At 36.4% G+C, this 20,434-nt stretch overlaps 1 protein-coding gene across 1 annotated transcript in view; it reads right to left on the reverse strand.

The window, feature by feature from the left end:
• Positions 1–20,434, reverse strand: part of MEI4 (meiosis-specific 4 homolog (S. cerevisiae)) — a gene marked incomplete at its 5' end in the record, with an annotated part of 52,774 nt that overhangs the window by 29,699 nt on the left and 2,641 nt on the right. Inside the window, one exon of the mRNA XM_009709143.1 lies at positions 8,312–8,443. Coding sequence (XP_009707445.1) covers positions 8,312–8,443 — 132 coding nt within the window. The remainder of the gene's footprint in view (positions 1–8,311; positions 8,444–20,434) is intronic.

Here is a 20,434-nt window from a genome sequence, read left to right on the forward strand (position 1 = left end):
TAACAAGAGCATTAAAACCACATATTTGGAGACACAGATTAAGTAATAATCAAATGGTCTTCCAGACTAGCAGGTATACAACATATGCCACAAAAATCAGATGCTTCTTCCTTATTCACATTCTGCTTTCAAGCATGCAAAAAGATTAATCGAGCTGTAAAGCAATAGGAAAAGGGTAGAATTAACACTGAGAATAAGGAAGTAAAAGTAGCATCAACCCAGATAAGCTTTCACTGCACTTTTTTTTTTTACTGTATCAAGAATTCAAATAGGTCATTTTAATTTATAATCACGTTATTTTGTTGGTTTTTTTTTTAAGCCTGGATTTTGTGCACGATTTGAAACAAGATTTCCAGGAATATTACTTATTTACTTGTTGAGGTGTGACACATTCTGATTTCTGTAATTAAGCATTTTTCCTTTTCCAGTATTATGTTTCCATGAACGAGATGATTCACCAATATTAAGAGTAATAATTCTATAGTCGACAGTAATACAAAGTTCTCCTCATGTAATTGATATTTGCTGCTTCTATTCCCAAACACAGCTGAGGTTTTCTGATTATATGTCATCCTCAATTTTGCCAAGCACCTAAGTGCAGTCAAAGCCCTGCTACCTTTTAGCTCTGTAAGAATACTTCTGAACTGCTTTCTCCTTAGCACTATCATTTTACCATAGCATGAGAGGGAAGAGAGAAACTGCATGAACCATTTGTCATTTTCCAGTTCTGTCTGAGATGTATGCATCTTAAAATCTAATCTGTAATAGGGGGCGACATATGCAGCAAAAGCAGGTATACACTTCAAAAGTGTATGGCACTCTTCCGACATATAGACAGTCTCAACTGATTCTTTCACTCCTGTCTTTCAGGGGAGAGATTTATGTTTTCACAAGTCTGTATCTCCAAACTAGCTATATATCTAGGAGACAAAATGCAGATCCACTGATTATTCTATCCAGCCGTTATCTCCTTTGTTACCAGTAGCATCAGCAGTCACATTGAATAAAAAAATAATCCTACATTTACAAGAGCACTACTTTGCAGCATCTTTAATCATTTGTAAGTTCAAATACATTACAATCTGTGCTTACCAGCATAACAAGGAAAGAAATGACATCTTAAAAAGGATGAACAGATGTCCAGATGAAAGTTTAATTATTTTCATGAGGTCTACGTGGCATCAATCTCTTTTCTTTTAACCAGGTGAAGTATTAGTAACCTGATGCCTTAGTAAAAGTCAACAGTAGAAGCTACAAAAAGCCAAATATGCTGGATAGCCATTTCAGTATCTTGAACAACAGTGGACTGCAAAATGCATTTAGCTTTTCTAGTTGCATAATATTCTCAGTTATTTTTTTCCTATATTAACTATTTTAGCCATTTTCTACCATATTTGGGAAAAACAGTATAGCTTTTTTTCTAACCCATACAAAAGCTCTATTACAACATATATAAACTTATGGTTGAAGAGATTCCATAAACAAAGTAGACTTCTTGGAAAGAGGAATTTATCTGAAGAATTCTCTGCATCACATCAGACATACACACATTTGGAATAAAGCTTGTGGTGGGTACCATGCCTGCCCTGAGCATCGACTGGATACAGAATGGCTACATGGAGAAAGACTTATGAAGACAAGCCCTGACATTAATAGCTCAGTTCTTAGCACCTTAAACCCTTCTGTTATCTAGCTGAACATAGATGCAGGTAAACTCCATTTTCCCCTATGGATTGATTACCAATCGAGCTAGTCCATCTTGACATTCGCAATGTCTCTAATTTGCAGGCCTGTTAGAAAAAAAAAAACCACGGTTCTCCAGCCACAGGAATATTTCAGCCCTTCATCGGCTTCCACATAGAGCTGTTGCCATGTAATTTGGCATTTTAGTGACATGACTGTTTGCTATGCAGTGCTGAATGGCAACAAAAATCTCAGGAAATGCTCAAAAATCATACTACATCCACATTCCTCCTTGTTCTTTTTCTTCCTAAATACATTGCCTGCATAGACTGTGAGTTTAACAGAGCCTCCTATTTAGAGGCGTACGCACCAGACATATGATTGCTGAACGCAGGTTACAAGAAGCTCCAATACATACATATCCTATGCCCCAGTTCTTCATCAATCTCTTCCAATGGCATACAGACTTAAGGAATTTGAATACGTGGGAATTAGGTTAACTTATTAATTATCCTAATTGAAATATAACTTGTTACAAACTTCTAATAAGGTTACTTACATAAGTTTGTCGGCGTTCAGACAGCAGCACACTTTGCATGACAACCGCTGTTCTGCAGGATCAGGCCTTTCCTGGCATAACAGCTCTGGCCCAGACCATCCAAAAGAGATCTCCAGAGAGATATGGTGGGATTTACCTTCCTTAACTTTAGATGTGTACAACACAAATGTCTACATTTCAACTGATCAATTTAAGTTTCCTTCCTCATAGCCAGAAAAGCAGACAACTCTAAGGCCAATTACCATAATTATGTACATCCAAAACAGGCTGGACAAGAAATGCCTCTTTCCCTCCCCTGGCTATAAAGGAAAACTAGAGTATGCAAATCACATGGAAACATCATAGAAATCTGAAGTTAAGTGAGATAAATCCCACCATATGTCTAACTCCTTTGGCTCATTTGAGTCAAAGCTATTCTGTCATAATAAGCCTGATTCTCAAGAATTTATGTAACATTCCACAAAGCCTTGCACAATTATCTATCTTCACATCAGCAAATTTTTTTAGTTAACCTTAGCTGCTTGGTTGACGTCTATGAGAAGTAGACAGCAGTGTCTACTATACACATTGAAACTAAATAGTATGAATTCCACCCTGTATCTTGTGTCAAAGTCTAACCGTAGCATTCATTTCAGGAGAAACGTTAGCACCCACATTTGGATTTGGACTTAATGCTTACATACAACATTAAGAATTACATAAAACTTGGTGTTTTGGTTTAAAAAAAACCCATTCAGTGTATAGTTTTTGTGATAGAAACATTTTAAAGTTTTAAAAATGGAAAAATAGTGTATAGAGAGTAATGTAATATAAAAACGTAATGCTAGACAAGCTATGTGTCAGCAATTACTGAATAACAGGGCTTTCCAAAACCTCACAGTATGTCTTCCTTTTTCTATTTTCAAATCTATTTTCTGTTTTTTAATTCTCTTTTTTAGAGCTCTTGCAATTAACACCTGGGGGGTTAGAAATGGGCACTGAATCAATATGTGCTTTCCATTTCTGGCCTTCTGTCTTTGAAACAGTTATCATAAAGGAAGATCTGCTATCATGGTGAGGAGCTCAACATTTGAAAAAATAATCCATCTTCTACAGTATCATTATGAAATCTTAGTATCTTAAAATTGTATCTGCTCTGCAGTAGGAATTCAATTGGGGATCAGAAGATTTCTATTCCATAGGAAGATAAGGTTCAGTTACTGTATTCCTATAAATGGTATTTATGAAGCATGAAAGGTTCCTATTACAGATAAAAATGAAAAGTACATATCCAACATCAGTAAAAATTAAGGGACCCAATTGAGTTTATATTAATATGCTGTTGCCCAGAAGTCAGTGTCTTGGGGTCAGAGAAGTGCTGAAGTATGAGCTTCACTTTAAGCACATGATGAAGTACTTAAATGAATTAAAGCAAACCACTAATTTGCTTGAGATTTTACTACCATAAAATTAATCTTAACTGGGTAAAAAAAAAAAAAAAAAACAGGATAACTATCCTGTTTTACATGCTCCTTAGTTACTTTTCTATATTAATGTGTGAGAATATTGGTCCACAATATTAAACAAAATTCACATATTTCACATTAATTTGTCGTATTCTAAGATTAATGGATTTAGCCAATTAGGGAACAATACAAAAATATGCAGAGTAATCCCTGTACTTTTCTGGTGTAGTTCATTAGATACACTCTCCCATAGTCAAATTATTTTTTTTTTAATTTGTAAAGCTAGTGGCATAGAATCATAGAATGGTTTGGTTGGAAGGGACCTTAAAGATCACCTAGTCCATCCCCCCTGCCATGGGCAGGGACACCTTCCACCAGACCAGGTTGCTCCAAGCCCCATCCAACCTGGCCTTGAACACTTCCAGGGATGGGGCATCCACAGCTTCTCTGGGCAACCTCTGCCACTGCCTCACCGCCCTCACCGTGAAGAATTTCTTCCTAAGTCTACTCTCTTCCAGTTTAAAGCCATTTAAAGCATAGATAGCTCTTTAAAACATAGACAGATAAGCTTGTTCCAAAAGGACTGAGATACAAACTCACTAAAATCAGTCAGAATTTTAAAGTAAAAAATTTTCATTATTTATCAAAGGACGTATCCACAAACCTATATAACCTGAGCTGAACACACATCCTATTGAAGAAATGATTGAATGTAAAGTTATGTATTTTGGAATGCAAACATTTTACAAACTATTTGTAGCTTAGCTCAAGTCTTAATGAGGAATTTAAGATAAAAGTGTTGAGATATCTAGATGATTCATTTAGAAAAATTAACAGGAATTTTGTTTTCAATCCAAGTCAATGTTCGAAAACATCTTCAACTTTAAAAAAACTATAATTAGATAGAAATAAAACATTAGAAATTTGCTTGGATGAATAAGGTTTTTTTTTAATTTCTCTTTTTCACCAAATGTTTAAAAGTTAATTGCAAGCTAACCTGAATTCACGCCTCAGATGATTTCTTTGTTTCTCCTATCTGCCAACAACAAAAGACACAAAAAACAAAATAAAAAGAAAACAGGAATTTGTGTAAGTCTAATCATAGGCAAAATTTAGAGTCCCTAATTTGATTGTCTTAAGTGGAAGTCATGAAACATCTTTGCAATTAACGGCAGTCTTTGTTAAGTAACAAAACAGGATTAGGATACTTGTCAGCTAACGAAGTTTGATTATATAAAGTATTATCCTTCTGCAAATTCTAATTTAAGTATTTATGAAGGGTTTTTTTTTGTCATTTGGTATATTTCAAACTGATATCATATTGTTAGTTTTGATTATAAAACAAGAAGAGAAAAAAAAATTTAGTCCTTTTTAGAATCATGCCTACCAGAAGTAATGTTACACAAAGTCAGAAACATTCAGAAGCAGATCTGCAAATCAGGCTATCAGAAATAATAGAGTTTAGTGTCCTACTGTGATAAGGAGAAAGGTTTTTGTTAAGAAGTATTTCCAAAAATTATTATCACATACAGAACGTATAAGGGTTTGTAAATGAACGCAATACATCTATTTGGACTAAATGCAAGAATGCATAAACTTCAAAAGCACTGACTTAGCACAGCAAGTTAAGCAAACCAGAACTTCAGTTACTTTCGCTACATGAACTGCAGCTTTGCAAAATCTTAGAGTCCTACAAAGTGTCAGATACAGAGAGATGCACAGCTCCCGCAGCATCAAATTCAGCGACATTAAACCTTTCACTATTCCTAGAAAAAGTCCAACATCGTGTTGCAGGGTGAACATTTCAAGACTACTTTGTCATTGCAAAATTAGTCACTGGAGTCTCTACCTAAGCGCCCGAAGCTCACTTATTCTTCTGACGGTCACTTAAATACAAAGTGTTTTAAAAGGATTCAAAAGAAAGCCCCATAAGCTTTGATAAGATTATATTAAAGTTCTGTTCCAGACCACGGTTTGCGGTTGGTTGATCAAGATGCATTAATCTTCCAAGAAATGCTTGTAATGCGACATGAGGAAAATTTAAATAAATTACTGTATCAGTTAAAAAAAATAAATAAAACAAAAAGATAGGGTCTACCACATTTCAGTAGCAGAAGGTAGACTGACAACTTAGTGGGAGGAAGCAGAAGCAGAGCAGGGAACTCTCCTTATGCAAACATGGCTCTAAATTCTTGAATAGACAGAATTAAATTATTTCTCTGGGTGAACAGAAAGGGTTGGTTTTTAAAAAAAAAAAAAAAAAAAAAAAAGAGTGAAAAGGAACCTTATTAAGTGTTTTGTCAGAAAATCTTTCTGTTTTCCCTTGCACAATAATAAACATAAATTTCCTCACTTGTAAAGGTGGGAGGCATTTCCAGGCTCTTGGTAGTAGAAAGTCTGAAAATCGGTAGCGTGGACTGCTAATGGCTAAGATTTGCAGTAAGCACGGTAATTAAAATGAGACAGATGGAGGGCTGCAGGTAGCCAAGACTTAACCTGAAAAAGGATTTGGTTCTGAAGCTGAAAAGGTCAAGTAATAAATGCATTTTACTCTCCCAAATTACAGTCCACATATACCAAGTGTGAAGAAACAGAATAAATTTACAAGATCAAAAATACATTTTTTCTTCTCAATAAAGAGTACAAGTCTCTGTCCCGTCAAAAATTGTCTCCCACTCCATAGGCACCTTCCCTTCAGTACTAGATACAACTTTCTTCAGTTGCTCCAGGAAGTACAATTGAAGGTTTCCATTTCTTGACAGTGGTGGGGGGAAATCAAGCAGAGTGATGGCTTTCCCAAAGGTTTTTTTTAAAAAAAAAAAAAAAAGAAAAAAAATGAAAAGAAAAGGAAAATTGCTGTACCATCAACTAGGGGTTATCAAGCCACCCTAGTGAGACTAGCATTTAAGCCATTTATTTTACCAGCACTGGTATAAGAATTGTTCAGGGATTAAATTATCAACTTCTCTATATTTATATATGAATAAAACCTTCTACTATCTTCCCATAAATAAACAAATTACACTGCCAGTAATAAAATAATTTGCCATTAGAAAAATCAAAATCACTGGTGTAGTTAAAGAGAATCTTTTACAGTTAAAAACACAGGATACTAATTTACTTCAATTTTCTCAACTGCAAGTTACACAGTTTTGTAATCTCTCTTATTATGATCTTAAATCAAATACGTGATTCCTCCCAACATAAAGGAAAGCCAAAGAGAGTCAAACTTCTTTTAGAAATTGTTTGAAATAAGTTTTATGTACCAAATACGAAAGCAATACTTAAAATAATTACAGTATGTCAAGGTTAAGTAGTACCGTAGTAACTAACTCAGCAAAGTGTAATGCTCAATGTAAGCTTTTCATCAGTGTGGAGCACTGGAGAGTTCTCTGTTGCCACTGGCAAAAACCCTGCTGAAAGGAGGGATGACTAATTCTGTTGAGATCTAATAGTGTTAAAAATGAGCAACTTGTTTAAACTTAAAGCTTTTTTTCAATTACGCACTTCCATATCCTTACATTTGTTTAAAGTCTGTTCACTTTTGTCTGCCATCAGTAATTCTGGTATGCTACTACTGACTTAAAATAAGACACAACTCATTATTTCATTCTTTCAAAGTTGGCCTTTCTGAAGCCTTTTCAGAACATAATTCAAACATACTAGAAATACGGGTTGGAAATTACATCTTCCCTCCCCAGCAGTTAGAACTTACTCCCACATCATATCCCAGAGAGCAAAAGAATAAAGTGAAGACTGCTTGAGTAACACTTAAAACATTTGTTAAACTGGACTGCCACTAGATATACCTACAACGAATGTTTTTATATATATCTCTCTCTATATGCATCTATATATAAAATTTTATTTGCCACCAAATAAAAAGCTGCATGCTTTCTTTTTATTGGCTCTTGTAGGATAATCTTCTAGTCATAATCCCAAGTGAAACTGAACAGTTTGCATTAAATACATATCAGCACACACAAATACATGAAAAATCTACGAAACCCCACTTTATTTCATACATTGCTTCTCCAAATGTTGAGGGAACATCCACTTACTGTCTCTCTCTTTTTTTTTTAAACTCTATTGTTTAATGGAAAAAATTTAACCTAAGAACAAATTTTACCAAAAATATTATTCCTATTCTATTCTGCTCTTCATCTCTTACTCATTACAACAAACTAAATACAACTATATGTGTTGGATAAATGCAACTTTCTTTCCAGTTTTACATGAGCTAGAGACAGACATAATTCTTTGTGGGTCCAGCTGGACACTCAAGTTGTATAGCCAACAATTTACACATTGCAATAATTGTTTTAACTAATTATTTCAAGTATTTTCCAAATTATATAGCATGATCTTAAAACCTATACAGTCTATTTATTATACAGTCTGATAATTTTACTTTTGTCCATAAGGAATGTTTTGGTTTTGGTTTTTTTTACCTTTTTTTTTCTGAATCTGCTGTTAAGGTTACGTCCTAGCATTTTCTGGGTTCTCAAACCTGCATATTCTATAGAATGATCCATTTATTAGATTTTATGAAACAAATAGATACAGACAAAACACTCCCCAACATCACTCTTTGGCCCTTCTCCAAAAGAAAAGATGACAGTACCTGGTAAGCTTGCAACAGCTGCTCAGCAAACTGACGTACTTCTGATAGTAGAAGAGATATTAAAGAATTTCTTAGTATGTTGTTCCTTCCTAGCAAAACCAGTGTGTGTGATACAGCATGCAGTGCCTGAAACTAAAGAGAAATAACAGTAAATTTAATCTTTCAAAATATGTCTCTGTCTTTTTTACCCCAAACAATTACCTTAAATAGAATGGGATTTACATATTAAAATTTAAAGGAAAAAGTAAAATACAAAACTTTAAAGAGTTTAAAACTCTATTAGTTACATACATATGAGATCTATGAGAAACCCACATCCATTATCTAGAAACTTTCCTTTCTCAGAAGATTAGCACTACAGGAAACTGTCATATAAACAAACTCCAAAAGTGTGAATTCCCCAGGAGACAGTATTTCAGCATTAGCTGTCATCATGCTCACCTGCAGTCACAGAAAGTGGGTGACCACTCTGCACATACAGCAATGCTGTTTGACACAGGTAGACAAATGAACAAACAAATTCTTAGAAATTCAAACACACGAGCAAGCTAAGAGTTACACTGGAGTTTTCTGTCAATTGAGTTATCAAGTATAAACTTGATTAAAAGCCAACTGATAGAAGATACACTATATTTTCAAATTCAAATAATTCACTTTCATATTGTTGTTTAATGAGCCATAACCAAGGCATTTCTCCTGAACCACAGTACGAATGATGTGAATTTACATGAGGATTATATCAGGTTGGGTTGTTTTTTTTTTTTGTCACTGTCTTTTCTACCAAGAAAATATAAAACCTGTTTTCTTTATTCCCTGAAACGGAAATGTATAGCTGTTATGTAATGAGACATACTGCTCTACAAAGTAAACACAACATTATTTTGTAAAACACTACTAGAAGAAATTATCATTTCTCTCTATAAATGTATTGGAGTTCTTTCAAAGAAGAGAGTAATACACACTAAATACAATGACTATAATTTATGTTTTTATATAAATGTGTACGCCTACAACATCAACATTCAGTATCTTTGTAAATGAGTATTTTTGACCGACAAAAGAATACTCTGATCCAAATTTGTATGTCTAAGAATAACTACCATGTCTTAACCACTCCAAAGCAGACCACTGCATCCTATTAACAATCTAGTTTATTCCTCTACCTAGCTCACGTGTGTATACACACACACACACGAACAAAAATACTTGCTCACCATTTACAAGTTTGCATAGGACGAATCCTCATGGAAATCATTTCCAAACACATGAAAGGCAGGAAGGTGATCCAGCAGCAGTCAGCATGGATTTATTAAGGGGAAACTCTACTTAACCAACCTGATAGCCTTCCACAGTGAGACGACTGGCTGAGTGGATGATGGGAAAGCAGTGAGCATCATCTACCTTTACTTTACTGTGGGTTTCAACATTGTCTCCTATAAAATCATTACTGACCAAATTTTGGATTAGGTAAGCAGACACTAAGGTGGACTGAAAACTTTTGCTGTAAAAATCGTTGATTAGGCAGCTTCCTATTTACAGTTACTGCTTGTCTGCCTGATCAGATGGTCAAACTGCCCTGCCAGTTCATGCAATACTTATTTACCAGCCTCTTACAGCTGAGGAGTTTGATCAGCTTGGTTATCACCCGCCCAATGTGAGACAATCTCCTATTCACAGTCATAACAATCAAACTTTAATAAATCTTTGCTGTTAATCATCTCACTTTAGCACATAATTCCAAAACAAATACAAAAGATAACTATAAAATATAGACAAATCTTATGTTCAGAATCAAATCTGCAGACAGATTCATATTAGAGAATTCATAAATTGTACAGATACGGCTTTTAAAATCTGTGAGATTAAAATAATTCATAAATTTATACACCGAAGATTCTACAAAGATGAAAAGTGAATGAAGGTGAGATAAAAATAGGTTTCTGAACAATTAAAATGATATTAAAGGATAATGTAATGCATGCACCTACATGTGCTTTGAGGATATATTAATTAAAATCAGACTTCCATATACTGTAAATGTACACTCTTCCAAACAAAACAACTCCACTTCCTAAAAATAGTCTAGGCACTCATAGTTTTGAAAGACCTTCCATAGTATCTACTAAATCTGCATGACAGAAACAAAGTTGGCAATACCTGGATAGGTCTGCCTTGACAGCACCCATGTTCCAAAAGCATACAAGTGCTTCAAATCATTACTCGAGGCTTAAACAATGCTAAAAAATAGCACATTTTTCATTGAAGTCCCCACTCATTTTTACTTCTTTTTTTAAACTAAGGAAGGATACATATTTTAGAGTTCTAAATTTTCAAAGTGTAACATTGAGTATACTTGCTAATTTGCCTTTGGCAAGCAAGCACACTAGACAATCCAGAGTAGTTTTTCATTGCTACCTCTCCCAAAGAACACTCTAAACGTATATATTTACACATAAACATGATTATGACTGTTCTTTATTAAGCTCTCTTCTATTTGCTTAAAAGATTTTTAGATAGATAGTGAAACAATGCAAATTTTTGTTGTTTTGCAGCCAATGTTAGCAGCTAAGATTTAACTAAAATACGATTTTTCACAAAGTTTCTGTATCCTTTCTGGTTTAGCATGAGTTAACATATTCTAGTTGCAATTTTGTAGGACTAGGTAACAGAGGATCTTTAAATTTAAAGCCTGAAGCTCTACTAAGGGAAGTAAACACAGATTTTGTAATGACAGTACTTAGGCTACTTGAGATACGGGTATCGATGCCACTGAAAAATCCCACCTGCTAACTGATTTATTAAAGAGTATGGATTTAATATTGTATTTTGGTGGATCTCTTAGTATATTTTAAGAAAATAAGGGGACAACACAGAATTAAGGTTAAAATAACACTCACAGACTGTATGCATTAAATGCATACAGAACAAATTTATAGCACATAAGCAATAAATCTGTAAACAGCGAACAGAAGTATGACTTTGTTTCAGAGCAATGCTCATGTACTGCTAATTAAACTCTGGAAACATTCAAACTGATAACAGTTCAAATAGTATGCAGTTTCATTAAAGATAAAAGCAAATCTTCAGCTCTCAAATCTATCAAACGTTAAAAAAGGAACAGAAATCTGTTAATCCCTTGGCCTTGCTTAATGGTATAGATGAAATAAAACCTACGCTCTTCAGGGATTCTCAGGTAAAAGCAGACAGAAAATTAGATTGTAAAAAACATATGATCAGAAACAAGAAAATAACGGAGCGTGGTTCACTGTTCAGGAGTTGCACCATCTGTCCCTAACCCTTCTCCCACACCCTAGGTTCTGCTCCCTTCCCAGGTTCCTCAGGATGTAGAGCAAGAGAGAGCAACGCTGTGCCAGTAGCTGGGAAGGATGTGTGGATTGTCAACCTGGCTGTTGCCAAAATGAATATATAATGTCAATGTTCTGCTTGCTTCAGGCACACTAATTTGGTCTCTCCTCCACCCAGCCACTGATTTTAAAGTCTACTGGAAGGTTTTGACCTTCCACTTCTTTTCAAATGATTTCAAATTAGCTATCAGTTTCAGAAGTTACTAGTAGAGGAAAAGGCCAACGGGCAAAACAAACAACACATTCTATGAGCCTTTTTTCCCTAGGAAACCAGGATAAAATTCTTTATTTATTAATTATTTGTTTAGAACTCATTTATCAGAATATGTTAGACCTTTCTTTAATAACAATTAGCCAAAACTTGTGAGTTCAATTCCTCCATGAGTTTCACAATTCACTACCCCCTGCAACTATGAAAACTGCACCTTAGTTTCTGTTTCACTAGTTTACAGCTTTCAAGCCAAGTAACAGCTCTCTTCTCCAAGTGATTGACATATTTGGCAATACAGGACTAAGGCAAATAATTATTACAGGTATCCTCAAACTGCGAGCTGTTAAAAAGAAAACTGTATTTTTACCTTTGAATTCACATCACCCTTGCCCTTTGCCCATTCAGTCCAACCTGACTTCCACTCCTAACTCAATGTCAATTGAGGTTTCACTTTTTATACAGAGAGCATTAGTACCCTTTTTCTTATCTTACTGTCATGATGCTTCCTTTGTTAATTTGATGGTTTTATTTATCTCTCCTCCTATTTATGCTGCACTATTTCTTCTATCTTCAAGTCTTGGGATTTGATACCTAATTCCGATTCTTTGCTCTGTAAACCTCATCTTAAGCCCTTGCTGTGCCCTTACCCCATCATAATCTTGTTCATGCTTCTCTCCATTCTTCCAAACCTGATATTCTCTGCTAGGACCACCAGTTAGCTTCACTGCTGCAAGCTGCCTTTTATATTATAGTATTTCAGTACCTTTTTTGCAGAGCTTTAGCTGAAAAACATTCTGACAGACAGTGTGACATACAATACAGGCACGTCTATTTGCAACATGTTTGACTGCATGCATGAAAAGTGCTTATAACAACAAAGCTAAAATGCAAAAGGGATGAACTTTTAAAAAATTTTTTAAAGAAAAGATTCAGAAAAGGCAAAAGAATAATGAAAATTAAACCAAGACATTTCAGTATCTGGGAAAGAATTATTGTAATACAGCACCTGCATGATGTGCAGAGGATGGAGGCAGAAAAACAAATAACCTGCAGTCAGCCTACTAAATATTCTGAAAACCAGAACACTTTGGTAAATGATGCTGGAAAAGCCAGAAATGACAGCAGTAGATATCGTGGTACTCACTGAAAGAAATGTGCAACCTACTGGCTCCAGTAAAGCTTTGCTGAATTTGTGGAGTAAGGAGGGAAGATCTCCAAGGAAGTGCACTAAATGAACTCCTCCCAGTCAACTTTGCTGATCCCAAAGCTTGTATGCCAGACTGGGAGTGTGAAGGTGTAATTTTTCCTGCTCACAGATTGAAAATATCTTTCTTAGGTTTATTTCTTCATGGTTGCCTAAAAGTCACTCTCTGATTCACTGATTAGCAGGGTCCCTCTGGCTCCATATACACTTTTATCCAACCTCATATCAGTTCCCTAACAAAACAGGCAGTAATTAGTGCATCTGCTTGCTCCTGTCCACAGGCTAAACTAAGCCACATCAGCTGCTGCTGCCACATAAGCAAGGAGAAGGAGAGATGAGAGACCACAGGAATCGCTGAGAAGGAGACGCACTTGCAGCCACCCCCCTATTCCCCCCCCTTACTGCTGCTTCATACCACCAAGCCTTCTGGCAGAAGCAAATTTCCCAGCCTGTTTCCCAGGTGTTGAAGAACACCTCTCCTTCCCTGCACAAGGGAAGGCTGTCACTGCTGAAGTAAGGGCAGGCTCCAACCAGACTCAGTGCACCTGCAGAGACTGGACCACCCTTAAGTAGTATGTCCTCTGACTGACTGACATGCACACACCTTTCCCCTCCTCTTCCTGTCAAGTATAAATGCCCAGTGCATAGCGCGACTTGCTGCTATGTCTCCAGCTGCTTTCTTAGCCAATTACAAAAGATTAAAGCCTTAAAGAACATCTTTTTCAGTTTCATTAATATTTTTCTAGTATGAGTTCCATAATAAATTCTTGATCGAACACCAGATAGATAAAAGCTACCAAATCTCCCATCTGTAAACACAGTTTATTTTACAAAGAATGCTCTTATGTTCTTCTGCCACAATTTACCTCTGGTAAACTCATGTTGCATTTTATATAATTTATCTCTAAATCTTTAATTATTCTTTTCTTTTATCTTTGTTATAAAGCTTTGTATGTTATTGAGATAAACTGCTACCCAGGTAACTTCCTCTTAACCTTCACTTTCAAACATAGAGCATGCTATATTAGAAATTGTATAGTTACAATAATACCATCTCTAAGTCTTTGATTCAAAAGTTATTTCACTTTATTTTTCTTTCAGTTTCATAGGATAAAGCTTTCTCTTGTCTTTACCATTTTGAGCACCTTACATTCTCTTGAGTTGGATAATATATATAAAACAATGACACCTAGTCGATGGGGTAAAATAAATATAACAGATCCTGTTGTGAGTTTCTGTGTTGTGTGGGTTTTTTTTAAAAAAACAACAACAACAACAACAAAAGCAAACCAAACAAAAACCCCCAACCCAAAACTAAAGCACAACCTGCATGTCCTTACAGGAATTCAGGGCTGCAAATCACTGTCATGTTTAATTTAGTGTCTACCTCAAAATGGTAATATCCATTTCCATACACTAAAATCAAACACTTTGCTTATATCACCTCACCCCAATCACCTTTACAGAAAAGGTAGCACTTTCCTTGAGGGCACACAAACACACGAGTCATCAGTTCATCTGAAGACTAAGTACAAGAAACTGATTTATAAAGAAATCCAGCTAACTACTGAAGACACTTGGGATCCTGCTGGCATCACAGTTTTCACCAATAAATGTACTTTAAGAAATGCTGTCTTGGCAGAGATCAAGAATGTCTGCATCCTCTTGGGATTCACGAATTAGGCATCTAAACATCTAATTCATCCTCTTGGATGAATTAGATATTTACTGGATGCACTAAATAGTGTTAACAGGAAGACCGTATCAATCCCAGTTAAACAAACAGCATTCACAACAGCTGCCACTCAGACAACTCTGATGTTACTGCTGTCCATTTTTTTAATACCCACTGTAAATATTCTACTAATGATAAAGAAGCAGCTCTAGATACAAAGTCTTCCCTGCCTGAGAGGTTAAAATTCATATTACTCTTGACTCCTCCTTAACTAGTCCTGGTCAGAAGCCTAGAGGAGTGAAGAACTGCCTATCTGCCTGCTGATGCCAAGTTGCCAAGCCATGTTAATGGATGCAGAAGACACTAAGTAATAAGTGTGAGCTCACTTGGAGTGGAAGACTTATGCATTCAAATTTTTAATCTGAGGACTGATTAGAAAAAGTCTCTAGATAAATTATAGAAAACAGGTATTCTTTAGCTTTTAGGTTTTTAAACTAAAGAGTCAGCTGGTCATCTTTAAAGAAATTCAGGAATGTAAATCCATGTCTCCTTTAAGTGTCTAATATTTACATATAGTCCCTACAAATGAAAATGGATTTCAGATGTTTATTTCCCAATCCTTCACTCTTCGTCTCTCTGCCCACAATGTGTGAGCAACTTTGAATATGACTTAAAGAGGCCCAGTATCTGGCATGCATATGTAGAAAGAACAGAGGTATCTTGTTTACGGTTGTAGATTTCACTGTAGGAGTTGAGCACTAAAAAGTCAGGCAAGAAATGCTCAACTGTCTTTGCAACTGGCTGTAGATAACAGGCTCTACAGAGCTTACTTTTCATTTTTATCCTATCACTATAACACAAACACACACCCCCTATTTGGGCACACAAAAATATTTTCTAGAGAAGCATGACAAATTTAAGCTCTGAGAAACTGTTCATTAGCAAACAGGCAGAAGAACAGAGAAACTCTGAGATTCTCATTATTAAAGTATGCACACATATTTTAAGCAATGCTTGAGTAGTACTACCAAAACCCCCTTGGGATATAAAGATATCTTCAAAAAAGCACTATCTCTACCAAAAGCAATAAACTGAATTTTTCTGTGAAGAGGAGGACAATCCTTACAGCAGGAACAGCCCTAGACCCCTACCTGGAAGTGACCAAAATGGAACTAAAGAGCTGGGGTAAGTAACGATGTGATGGAGCTAAGGTGGTCATATCATCCCTTTGAATAACCACCTACTATGGTACCCTGAGAGCAAAAAAATAGAACAATTGTTGTAGGTCCTTTTGTTCAACAACATGGCTAGAATAACAGTAAACAAGGCCTAGATAGAATTCAAATGCTTTTACACAGGCATGGTAAGTGAAGGACTGAGGGATGGGCTTTGATGTTGCTGTTCCACATGGTCTCAGCTGCAAATATCACAGAGGTGCCAAAGCAGGAAAATGACACTGCTAATGCAACGCTACAGAAAGGTAAGAGAGCTTTGACTGAAACTATTCACTGGAGAGAGAGCGGGGGCAGAGGAAAGAAAGAAACAAACAGCATTTCATATATATTTCCTACCATATTCAACAAAAAGAACTTTTCATATTCTTGCGTTAAGGGCCCCCATGTATTTAATTTGTCAATCAAGAGAACAGCAAAGGCCTATTCCATTCCTGTTTTCTCTTTCTTGTGAAAATAATCTGTAATACCCTGAATACTAGTTAATTACTTGGATGAAAACAAGCAGTGATGGTATATGTTATTAGGAAAAGATATGGTCCTGACAAAAGAGCATTACAGGCTGGTTGGAAACCATGAATAAAACTTTTGACCTAATGGTAAAAAAAAACCCAAAAAACCCCAAAAAAACAACCTGCTAACTTCATCCTGTAACTCTACATTTAGTGCATGATGTGTATCAGCTGAGGCTGGCTGAGAAGGGAAGGTGGACAAAAGTCTAAGAAGCAGACAAAATTTCCTTTTATTCATTCCCATCTAGTTACTCCTATGATCCACTTTACTGAAGTAAGTTAAGAGTCAAGTTACTTTGGCAATTGCTTTAGACTGTAGTGATTTACAAGGCAATAGATTTTGATTACTATTTGACTTAAATAGCTGTCTACATAGGACAAGAGTTTGCTGAGAAAATTTAATTCAACAACCAAGAGATTCAAACATTGACTTTTACTAGACCATAAAATCCTGGCAACACATTGTAATATTCATAAGAATGAACTGCTCTTCCACTATATAAGCAAAATGCTCTCAAGAGCCATGATATTCCCCTTGGGACTCAATTAATTTAGGAAAACTGAAGCCCACTAGTTTTATATGTGGGAACCACTGGTAACATCAATTACCAGTTTTAATTCTTATTTGTCCCTGAACATGCAAGACTCTTGTAAACTGATGAGTTAAGTACTGTCCTGGCAGCTGCTGACAAAAGATACTGCAAACTGTACGTGGCTGGGGGAATTTATTGTCACCCACAACTAGTTGGAGCATGTATCAAATATATACCATTGCATGTATTAAAACCATCAGAGTAGGTTTATGATTACTCTCTTCCAGGCAATTTCAGTCATTAAAGAATCATACAAATTATATGCTAGATAAGAAAAGATTCAAAACCATGGTTCTGATTAATGTGTACTTTTTCAATCGCACAAGCACACTCCCATACATTTCATTATATAATTGCCAATGAGATTCAAATCTCTCTCTCTCTCTCTGCTTTGCATTGTACCATTTCAACTTGTCATTTTCATGAAGAATTGTGAATCCTTTCTCACACAAACATCCGGTAAAGGCATTAAACTACTACTCAGAATTCTTGCGTTTGCTTTTCTGCTAAATATGTCAACAGTAACGTGAGCATTTGCAAAAATTCTACATAAAGACTTTCAGATGGAACAGAAAGGAGAGAAAAACGAAAACAGGCAGTAAAGTCCCAAACAGGAGAAGAAAAGTTCCTAAAGACTGTGTTCATGTCTCAGTATCCATTCAGATACTGTTAATGCAAAACAACTACCCTAAAGGTAGGGTAGCCAATTTCCAAAGGGGACAAGGGTTAAAAAAAAGGAAGGAAATAGCATATAACTACTTTTTTTTTTTTCTGCTTTGTTTGAATGGAGCAGGCAATTCATGACTCTTGACAGCATCTTTGAAGTCAGTATTGATGTTTTAAACACAGCATAAGCAGCAGCAACCAACGACAGTTCACTGAAACATATCTCTTTTCCTTCTGGGTCTTGTTTGAAAGAGATGATGAGTGAGGTGGAACAGATGGATGAGGTATTTGTTGAAAAACAACAAGGCACCAGAACACAGTCTCTTCTGAGAGTCCAACACAGCTTGACTTTACTCTAGAATCCTGAAGGCAATGTACCATTGTCTTCTATTTACGTTTTGATTAACTCCTTAGAACAAGAGGCCCAAGAAACAGACACAGATCTCTGTGCAGAACCCAGGGTGAAGGCCAGGATCTTCTGGCACATAACTGATGCATGAGCCATGCTTCAAACTACAGTACCAGCTGCATCTAAAAGTACAACCAGTGAACTGAACTTCTGTCAACAATGCTGATAATCTAGTGCGACACCCCGAGGGATCACATCACAGAAATCCTACGTCATGCAGCACCCTGTGACTGTATTTGGCCATGACAGCTTTGAATACTGCTGAACTGCACTGAAAGATGCCAGATATAAAAGCATTTTTCTTTTATCTCCAAAGAACAAATGAGACTCTGAATTCCTCAATAATTGTTTTGCAGTTTTACACACCTGTACATATGAGAGATGTAAATAAGACACGTATGAAGTATCTTAATTTCTGTGATAGGGATTTGACTTCTAAACTTAATTCCATATACTATGAAACTACAGCCAGCCCAAGTTCACCACAGAAGGCTTCCAGGCAGGCTTCAGGACACTGTCCATGTCAAAGGAGTGGAGTGTCCCCTCTGAAGTGCCCAACTGCAATGAGCTGTGCAAGACCTTCACCAGAAACATAAACCACACATGCTATTCTGAACAGCACGGGGAGTCGGGAATCCCCAGTGCCTCCAACTGTTGCATTCTTCTGATACAGGAGAAACAACCCCTTGTTCCAACACACCCTGGACAACAGAGACAAACCTCAACAGAACAGGCACATCTCAGTGCCAGTGAGTGAGTAATGCATCTGGAAGCAGGAGAGATGAACATTTGCTATGTCCCTGTGAAGGTAGATGGACATAGTTGTTGTCAAATCCCAAATGGGTAGATTAAGGAAAAAAATGTCCCTGCGCTTCCTTTTGGAAGGAGAAGAGACAAAATTTCTACTCCACTGGAGCTGTAATTACGTACCATAGCTCCCACAGAAGTTTTCCATGGAAATGTTTTCCCATGTTTTGTCAGGTAGTAGAGAACAGTCCATCTGAAAAGTAGAGCCAGTGACTCTGCAAGATGAATACAGTCTCGCAGAGTTTTCTTATAATACACTTCTGTCTGCTTGAAAGCAGGACTTGCAAAGAACCTGCATAAATAGGACAGTGGTTCTGCTGACAGTGGAGTTACTCAACATGAGCGAAAAATTTGCACATTGAAAGGCAATGCAGCAACAGCAACACACCCATACAAACCGCCAAGACTCTCCGTGCTGAGGACTCAAAAATTAATGACAAGCAAAGTGCTTGCTCCATAGATCAGCGGCAACTATCACACATTTTGCAACATGAGAGCAACGGCTCATCTGTACCAGAATTAGACACAGAATCTTCGTAAGCTTTTCTGTGGCAGCTGTAACAGGATGCAAGACCATGCCAGCAGAATGTGCAGAGGCAGGCCTTTGAGCAGATGATTTAACCTCAGAACATTCATGGTTCACCCTTAGCAGCCGTGACTTGAGGCTCCTTCTAGATATTTCCAGACTGCTTCTTCCAAAAGATTGTGGGTCTGAGAGCTGTGTGCAGACTTCTGAGCTGCTCTCCAAACATGGAGGGAGAGGACAAAATTGAAATTGAAGAGGCTACTTTTATCTGTAGTTCTTTGATTTAAATGGTTTTATATTTTAAGTAAATATTTCTTTTTTGTTTTGCCTCTCATATCTTAAACGATAGATTTATTTTTTCCCCTTTTGAGACTTGTGTCAATTTGGAGTTCCAGGTCAAAAATTCTATCCAAAGTGCACAGCTTTAGGCAACTAAATCCAGGCAGAAAAGCTCTGAGTAAGTCTTTGCTGATTCCTACAGCTTCCAGTGCTTTATAATTAGAAACATCTCAAACAATAGGACTCAACGGTTACGGCAAGTAACTCCGCTGCTGTTTTTCTTCCTTTACATTTAATGTGGAGATAATTGTCTCTCTTCCAATTCTCAAAGGTTTTTTAAGTTATTTAATTTGCTCTGCAAAACACTGAGATTGTTTTTGAAGATGAGGTGTGAAGTGTAATCCACAGCCATTTCTCTCTTTATTCACTTTCTGACGGCGTCTCTCACAGCCCTCTGACCTTTTTTACAGCTCCTGACAGTTTTATAGGTGAGGATGGCAGAGGGAAAGTTGTGTCATATACTACAGCTGCATTGGTGGCTGTCTGTACAAATGCTTTTTGACAGTTAGTAAGATTAGATACAACAACATTCCTAATGTTTTTATACTGGAGGGATTTAAGCACCCTCCTGGAACCAAAATTCA

The sequence above is a fragment of the Cariama cristata genome, unplaced genomic scaffold, assembly GCF_000690535.1.
Source record: "Cariama cristata isolate BGI_N322 unplaced genomic scaffold, ASM69053v1 scaffold25221, whole genome shotgun sequence".
NCBI lineage: Eukaryota > Metazoa > Chordata > Aves > Cariamiformes > Cariamidae > Cariama > Cariama cristata.